The sequence below is a fragment of the Chiloscyllium plagiosum genome, unplaced genomic scaffold, assembly GCF_037043375.1.
Source record: "Chiloscyllium plagiosum isolate Xiang-an unplaced genomic scaffold, Cpla_swu_hap1 HiC_scaffold_24, whole genome shotgun sequence".
NCBI lineage: Eukaryota > Metazoa > Chordata > Chondrichthyes > Orectolobiformes > Hemiscylliidae > Chiloscyllium > Chiloscyllium plagiosum.
The window spans coordinates 44,714,255-44,723,143 of NW_028270162.1; the positions used below are offsets into that span (position 1 = coordinate 44,714,255).

Sequence of the window (8,889 nt, forward strand, 5' to 3'; positions counted from 1 at the left end):
AAATGCTCTTGCATGCTCATTAATGTGCCTGTCTGAAATTCGTATGTGCGTTATCTGATGCAATCAATTGGCAAACCAATTACTGATGGAAATTAGCATGGAAAATAGTACAGAATACAGTATCAACCCAAGGTCTTGTAGGCTGGCTGAGAAGGTTAGGCCTCTAGCTAGATAGCTTAGTCAGATAGCAGGAGTATTATTGTGAAACATTTACCTGGTTTTAACACAGTATTAAGAGTTGTATGTGTGATGAGTGTGTGTTACTGTCAGGTGGTGCTGACTAAATGCCACTTACAATTAAGTTCTCTGTACTCAGACTGAATTTAACTTGGTTTACACTCTCTTGCTCATTTCTATTAGCTCACCTTTAGACCTTGCTTCAGAAACCAGTCTGTTTGTTGCCAGCAAATCCTCTCTCCCTCTGGAGATGCAGTCAAAGTTCATCGAGGTAAATGAGGAAGCAGCTTTGTGTCTCCATGACAACCTGGAAGCCTTGGAGAAGTGCGTGTACACTTTCTTATCTCTACTTCATACAATGTTGAATCAGATTTATTTATGGCAGTTTTGTCTTGAATAAAAAAAAACAGATTCAATGATTTAGTCTTGAAAAAATAATAACCTGTAATAAATAAAATGTCAACTTGAAGTAATGCTGTCGTACGTGCCCCTGTTTTAATTTCGCTCTTGCTAATTTTAGAGCAACAGTTTGAGTTTTGAATGAGCTGCTTGGACGTTCCTAAAATATAACACTAATGTTCACTATACAATGCTTTTCCCATCTGCTAGTTTGTTTTATAATGAAAACATCAATCAGGTAGTGGGGCAGGCTTGAGGGGCTGGTTGGCCTACTCCTGTTCCTAACCGCGTTCATTATCTATGAACGACTTAAACTGAGACAAATACGAATCACTTCTTGCTCCATTCTTACGGGTTTTTAACCAATAGAAAGCAGCTTCCATTGGCTCTTAGAGGATCCACAATACTGCGCTCAATTCCAAATTGTGGTATTGGCATGTGCTGTGTAGAGGCTAGGCAAATCCCAAGGCGGAGGAAAGATACAAAGCCCAACACTCCTCTTTACCTGCTCCTCCCTAAGGTTGTTTGGCCCTACTTCCAGGGGGAGGTGGTGATGGAGTCAAAGTGGTGCTGGAAAAGCACAACCAGTCAGGCAACATCTGAGGAGGAGGAGAGTCAACGTTTCGGGTAGAAGCCCATCCTGATGAAGAGCTTATGCCTGAAACGTTGACTCTCCTGCTCTTCGGATGCCGCCTGACCAGCTGTGCTTTTCCAACACCACACTCTTCGACTCCGATCTCCAGCATCTGCAGTCCTCACTTTCTCGTGGTGTAGATGGAGTGACAATGTTTACCTCGTCACTGACGAAATGTTCTATTCTAAATTTTAGGAAACGCTGGGAGACTAGCAAGTGCAAATTCCGTGCCCTTGACAGTGTAGTCAGCTTTTATACATTCAACGAGGATATACAGAGATCACTTCAGGAATCTAAAGGGGATAAAGTACAAACGAATACAGAGACCTGGTAAGTATCAAATGTCGAATAAGTTATTGTCTTTCCTTTGTATGCAGTGAAACAGTTGATGAAAAAATAAGTGAGAAATGGGCAAGTAGTAATTAAGAATCCAAAAAAACTTAAAGTAGGAATAAATTACTGCAGATCTGGAATCTGCACTGAAAACAACAAATGCGGGAGATCACAGCAGGTCAGGCAGCATCCATGGAGAGAGACCAAGCTAACATTTGGAGTCCAAATGACTCTTCATCAGACCTGAAAAGAATTATGAGCTTTTATGTGAGTGGTTTGATCCCTAGTTGCTCCAGTGGAATGGTTGTCTGCCCTGTCAAACGAAAATGTCAACCATGCAGATGGTGGAGATTCTGGGTATAATCTCCAATCTGTGCTGAGGTTGCTGTAGAAATGATACAATTGACCTCGGCACTTCTTGGAATGGGAAAATGAAAACCTTCTCTTTAATAATTGTCACAGTCACTACAGTGGGTTTCCAGCCAAGTTAAAGGTCCTTTAACTACAGACTGGCCTTTCATGATAAAAGGTCCTTCATAAGAGCACAAGTCCAGCATTGACAATGGTGCATGGTCATTGTGAGTGTGTTATAAAACATACATGATGGCTCATCATGAGTGAATATCCTGCCATTACTTATTATCAGCCTCATGCAGAATGGCTATTAAAAGATGCAGAAGACAGTTGTCATGCATCCCTATCAAACGTCAGGACTATCAGTAACGGGTAACAATTATAGTGCACAGCCGCTTTGAGAAAGAGTTCAGTTTTGTTACTGAATAGCAAAGAGTGATTTCCTTTTTTTGCAAAGTTAAAAATCACACAATGCCAGGTTTACTTGGAAGTACAAATGCTGCTCCTTTGTCGGGTAGCTAGTGGAGCAGGATCATAGGACACAGAATTTGTAGCAAAAGATCAAAGTGTCATATAATTAATGCCATTTTGTTTTTCAGGTATTCCAGCCTATTACATCGAATTCCTGAGACTGTTAAAGCAAACCAAAAGATCGACCAAATACTGAAAAGATTGAGAAGGTTTGGAGAGCGGCAGAGTTTCCGAGTTCGGCCACATCAGTTCCTCAAGGTGCTCAATGGACTGCGAACCTGGGAGTTGTGTTCTCCAGATATCAGTGCAGCTATTGAGGTGAGAACCAATCTGCATGATTAGTGGAGAGAGTAACAGGCAAATTCCATTTTCACAAAAAAATTTAGTGTAAACGGCAGTGAGTCATATGTCATGAGATTATTTTACCTTTGAGAAAGGGAGGCTTTGCTGAGAGAGTCGTTGGAATACATCTTTATATTTGTTCTTGTGAAAACCGGAGAGTAACAATGACAAGATACACTTATTGTTCATCTAGTACATGTAGCCATGAACCTCCTTAGCTTGCTGCTGTCAGTGTGCCTCAGCCTGGTTTATTTCCAATTTTGAGCATAAATGTGTTTCCTATAATCTTACTGCTTGATGTTTTTTTAAATAAATGTCAAAGATATATAAAGTGTATAAAAGCAAGGAAGTGATGCTACACCTCTACAAATCATTGGCCAGTCCATATTTGGAGTATTGTGTTCAGTTCTGGGCACTTTATTGAAAGGAGGATGTTAAAGCCCTGGAGGGAGTTCAAAGGAGATTCAGTAGAATGATAGTAGGATGAGGGATTTTAGATGCAAGGAAAGATTAGAGAAATTGGAGCAGAGAAGAATGAGGTCACCTTATTGAGGTGTTCAAAATTATGAACAATTTTGGTTTCGCCTAGTTGCTATGACAGTATTGAGGGGTCACAATTTCAACATTGTCAGCAACATAACTCGGAGTGAGATGAGGAGAAGCTTCTTTACTCAGAGAGCTATTAGAATTGAGAATGCACTGCCTGAGTGTTGGAGGTGGATTCCATATGAGGTCTCAGAACACGATTGGATATATATTTGAAAATGATGAATTTAGAGAGTTATGCAGATAGGGCTGAAGAGTGAGACTAGCTGGGTAGTTCTCTCAGGAATAGGATGAGTTGAATGGTGACCTTTTGTACTGTATCAGTCTATGATCAAATGAGCTAGCAGGTATAATTGAAGCAAGCTCAAACAGTTGCTGCACTGTTTATTGCAGACTGCACTTGTTTCACTGCAATGTGCTGATGTTAGCTGTTGCGTACAATGGCAAGGTTTTGGTGAGTGCTAACCTGAAAGATGGAAATGGAGGGTTTGAGTTACAAAAATAGACTGAAAAGGCTGGGATCTTATTCGCTGAAGACTAGGAGGTTGAGGGTGACCATATTGAGGTTTGTAGAATCATGAAGAGCATGGATAAAGTGAATAGCACGGTTCTTTTCCATAGGGAGGGGGAGTTCAAAGCTTGGGGGACATATTTTACGGTGAGAGCAGAAAGATTTAAAAAGGACACGAGGGACAACTTTTTTTTACACAGAGAGTGGTTCGTGTGTGGAAAGAACTTCCAGAGAAAGTGGTGGATGCAGGTACAGTTAGAACGTTTAAAAGACATTTGGATAAATGCACATGGACCAAGCACAGGTAGGTGTAACTAGTTTCGTTTGGGAACATGGTTAGCGTGGACTGGTTGGACCGAAGGGTCTGATTCTGTGCTGTATTTCTCTATAACTCTATGTGAATGTGGGGAGACTTGACTAAGGCAATTCAATTGACAATCAAGGGGAAAGTGGTGCTTTTCTTTCTTATACAGGCAAGGCCCTTGGTATCTTGCCAATGTTAATCTTACTTCTCAGCCAAAGCCAAGGTCCTGTTTATATGCAGGTAGGGACATATGCATTGTGTGACAAATTGCAAATGGAGCTGAGCGCTGTGCCGTTGTTTGTGAATGGCTTTCATTCTGACCTTGTATTGGAGAAAAGATTATTGATGAAGATTGCCAGGTGTAGGGTGCTATCCTGAAGCAGCACTGGTGCTCAGTAATCACACTTATTTTCCTGTGTGCTGGGTGTGACTCCAGAGACTGGAGTGCTTTCCCTGAACTCCACTGAATTAAGTTTTCTTTGGGCTCCCTGGTGCCATGTTTTTTTGAAGGTGTCACAGGCTATCACGCTCACCTCTAGAATTCTGCTTATGCCTAATAACATAATTATTTAAATAAAAGCAAATTACTGCGGATGCTGGAATCTGAAACCAAAAGAGAAAATGCTGAAAAATCTCAGCAGGTCTAGCAGCATCTGTACGGAGCAAAAAGAGCTGACATTTCGAGTCTAACTGATCCTTTGTCAAAGGGTCAAATTATTTTCTTTTCTCTAACTTACATAATTTTTTCCTCCTATTTTGCCTCAGTTGATCATAGCTTGTGGAGGATAAATTCAGGTAGTGAGAGTTTAACGAACTCTTTGTCTAAGAGAGCATCATAGCCACGTTCAATTCTGTTCTCATCTGACAAGCACATTTTCCATTTTGGAGTCACAGGATAGGAACCCAAAACACAATGGAATGTTGAGGTGAAGCATCCTCATTGTGATCCTGAGTGGCATCTGCCAACAATACTGACCAAGCAATATACAAATTCAGTACCACATCCAGTACAGCATGCACCTACAAGCCAAAGATCTTTTTTCTCATTTTATTTCCTGCTGTAAAGTCTAACCATTGATGAAGTAATGGGAAATGGAAGGGGGTTTTCTGAAATTCCCATCTAACACTAAAATTATGATGGTGCTTCTTAAGTACGTAGGGGTTTCACTTTTTATATAAATGCTCATGTCAAATGCCTTTGTGCGTTATTTAAATAGAATTAGCAGGCTTTGTTTAAATTGCTTATCTACTGTTTTAAACCAGCACCCAGAGATATTGTGTGCAAGCAGCAAACTGTCAGAGGAAACAATATCACTGTTTGTAACTGTCCTGTGCAGAAGGATCTATTCCCATATTGCACTGAAATCATCTATTCTGCTATTTAATTCACAGTTTATGCGGGACAAGGTAGTTCAGATGCCTGCAGCTGACTATGACAACTGGTTACAACTAAAGTTGGATTTGCCAAAGAGGATACAGAGTGCACCACCCCTCAGGTGAAAATTACACTGAAGGAGTGTGGAAAACATTGTTGCAGTTGTGATGCCACGAAACTTTTGAGAAGTTGTTTCTAAAGCCTTTTTAGGTTAAATGTAAATGGACTTTAATTTCTTTGTACACTATTAAAGGACATTTTTCTGTCTGTTATATTAAACTGATCCAGCCATACAGTAATACCAAAGGAGCTCTTCACAAGTGTTACTCCGTTTGTAATTTCTACTAAGGGGCCTCATCCTCATGCTGCTAGGATGAACCCAGTGGCAGGCAAGGGGGCTCGCTGTGTGGGGAGCACAACTTGCAAACCCTGGAAATTGGGTATGTGGGCAACCTTGGAATTTAACATCAGGGTTGGGGAAGGAGTGGATGTGCTGAATGCCACCCCTGCCCCCCCCACCCTTGGTGCTCAGCGACCCCCCTCACCCCCCCCCCCCCACACACATACCCTGTCAAGATCAGTTGCCACACCACATCCTCCCAAGACCACAAGAAACTACAGGGAGTCCTGAACACAGCCCAGTCCATCATGCAACCCAGCTGTCCATCCACTGACTCCATCTACACTTCCCTCTGCCTCAGGAAAGCAACCAACGTAATCCCACCCCAGTTATACTGTCTTCACTCTCATCCATCAGGCAGAAGATATAAGAGTTTGAATACACATATGAACAGCTTCTTCCACGCTGTTAACAGACTTCTGAATGGACCTCTCAAATGGCAATGTTGCTTTCTCTCTGCACACCTTCTCTGTGGCAGTAACATTGTATTCTGTTCTGGTACCCTGTCGCATTTTGTATGCTATGATCAATCTGTGTAGAATGCAAAATGCCACATTTCACTGTATCTCAGTACATGTAACACTAGTCACTCAAATTTAAATCCACACTCATCTGTGCTGGAGTCCCTGTTCGATCCAAGGCTTTGGTGCAGTACCAACAGGAACCACCAGTTCTATGGTGGTGCTGCTGAGTACAGAAGAGCTGCTGTCCTCTCATTGGTCAGCTGCTGTCAGTGGGCAGAGCCTCTTCCCCTGGATTCCTTGAGTTGCCTGTTAAGACCCAGGGTGGTAGAAGAGGCACGGGGTTCTTCCCAAAGCAAAGCTTGTGGGGTGGGAAGGAATTCTCTCTGATTCTTTAGTTGGTGGCCAAGCCTCCCACCTCTTGTGCAGATTCTGCCTGCTGTGCCAAAACTAAGCAATTAATTTCAAAGCATCTTCAGTCACTTCATCTGTGACTCAATTGGTATGAACATCTCTGTGAGCTAGTGTAGATTTCGAGCGTCTTGCAATCAGGCCACCAGTGTCCAAACAACTCAATACCACAGCTGCTAATTCGTCCTGTTCGAAGTTTGATCAATAATTTTAAGTTATTCTTAGTCTGTTAGTCTCAGCATCTTGGGATATGTGTAAATAAACAATCAGGTGGATTTGAACCTTCTCTCAAAATCCCAAACTCCATTGTACACACTGGCTTGGCCCATGAAATACAAAGCTACATCACTGTACCAATATTATACCGAGAAATTGAGAGTTTTTTGCCCATTTTCTCAGTGAAGATAGTTAAAAATCACACAACACCAGATCATAGTCCAACAGGTTTATTTGGAAGCACCAGCTTTCAAAGTGCTCCTTCATTAGGTGGGTGTGGAGCAGGACTACAAAACACAGAATTTGTAGCAAAAGGTTACATTGTCATGCACCTGAAATGATATATTAAACAAACCTAGATTGTTCAGTCTTTTATCTTTTAGAATGGGTTTGCTAGTTTTGGCTCTTTAATATGTAAATCCCAGAACTTCTTTTAAGTCACATTCTCAAGATAGCTTAAGGTTTTATAACAAAAGGTGACACATCAGCTCAGACAATGTATTAAAGGTGTGAGGTTAAAGTCTGTCTGTATCCCAATCTTGAGTCAGACTGGTTCTATTTCCAAAGTGGAATTTTCAAAATATTACATGGATGAAGAAGCAGCACTTTGAAAGCTAGTGCCCCCAAATGAACCTTTTGGGCTATAACCTGGTGTTGTGTGGTTTTTAGCTTTGTCCACCCCAGTCCAACACTGGCTCCGCCACATCATGTGAAGATATGCAGTGTTCCTCTGCTATAATTAAACTGATAACACCGTGGGCATCATCCTACTAGAATCTCACCTTCACCTGTGGAATTGAACAGCTATCAACCCTCTTACTAAGGAAAAGGATAGGAAAAATAATCTCATAAAAATAAAAGAAGTTTTCCATGATTTAACATTTTAATTGGCAAGGCTGTCTTTCTCATATAATTGGGCAATATGTCAACTGGGTCTAAAAATATCTATTATGCCAAATTTAGATTTATAGTGCCTGCTGTGCACGTTTTCCTCCTTTAATTGTTTGTGAAACCTTTTAAATTCTGCTAATGATTTTAACTTTAAAAGTTGGCAGCAAAAGTACTAGATTTAACTAAAAGTCACCTGCTTGTCTCACTGAAGTCAGAGGCTCCAGCGCAGGAATAGGCCATTCTGCCTATCCTCTCCCAAGGCTGCAGCATACTAAGATGGTTCATCATTCTCTGATGGATGATAAAAATGATTTTAATAAGAAACAAGAGAATGTTCTGATTTATTGATTCATGTGAAATATAAGGCTAGTATTCAAACTTTGTGAGAAGATTTGTAGCTCGGGTGCTCGTTGTTGTGGTTCTGTTCGCCGAGCTGGGAATTTGTGTTGCAGACGTTTCGTCCCCTGTCTAGGTGACATCCTCAGTGCTTGGGAGCCTCCTGTGAAGCGCTTCTGTGTTGTTTCCTCCGGCATTTATAGCGGTTTGTCTCTGCTGCTTCCGGTTGTCAGTTCCAGCTGTCCGCTGCAGTGGCCGGTATATTGGATCCAGGTCGCTTCACAATAGGGTCCCAAGCACTGAGGATGTCACCTAGACAGGGGACAAAATGTCTGCAACACAAATTCCCAGCTCGGTGAACAGAACCACAACAATAAGGCTAGTATGCAGTATGTTACAAACTCTGATGTATTCAAATGGATGACAGTAATCCTGTATTTCTTTAATCAAATCATCAAAACTACTGCAGAAACAGAAACTGCTGGAAAAGCTCAGCAGGTCGGGCAGCATCTGTGGAAAGAAATCAGAGTTAACGTTTTGGGTCCAGTTACCCTCTCTCAGAACTCAAATCCTTCCTTAGTTGCTGCAGAGGTTTTCTAGAAATTTCTGTTTTTGTTCCCTGATTTCCAACATCAGCAGTTCTCTCGATTTTTCATCGAAACAAGTAGTTGTGTAATAGAAAATATTTGTGAATCATATTTTGCTACCAGGTTGTTAATCATGAAAAG

At 41.4% G+C, this 8,889-nt stretch overlaps 1 protein-coding gene across 2 annotated transcripts in view; it reads left to right on the plus strand.

Moving 5' to 3' along the window:
- Positions 1-8,448, plus strand: part of LOC122562755 (coiled-coil domain-containing protein 60-like) — a 97,448-nt gene extending 89,000 nt beyond the window's left edge. For both annotated transcript variants that reach the window (XM_043715894.2, XM_043715899.2), the window contains 4 exons: positions 361-501; positions 1,406-1,540; positions 2,497-2,686; positions 5,464-8,448. In XM_043715894.2, the coding sequence (XP_043571829.1) occupies positions 361-501; positions 1,406-1,540; positions 2,497-2,686; positions 5,464-5,571 (574 nt within the window). In that variant the 3' untranslated portion in view covers positions 5,572-8,448. The remainder of the gene's footprint in view (positions 1-360; positions 502-1,405; positions 1,541-2,496; positions 2,687-5,463) is intronic.
- The last annotated feature ends 441 nt before the right edge of the window (positions 8,449-8,889 follow it).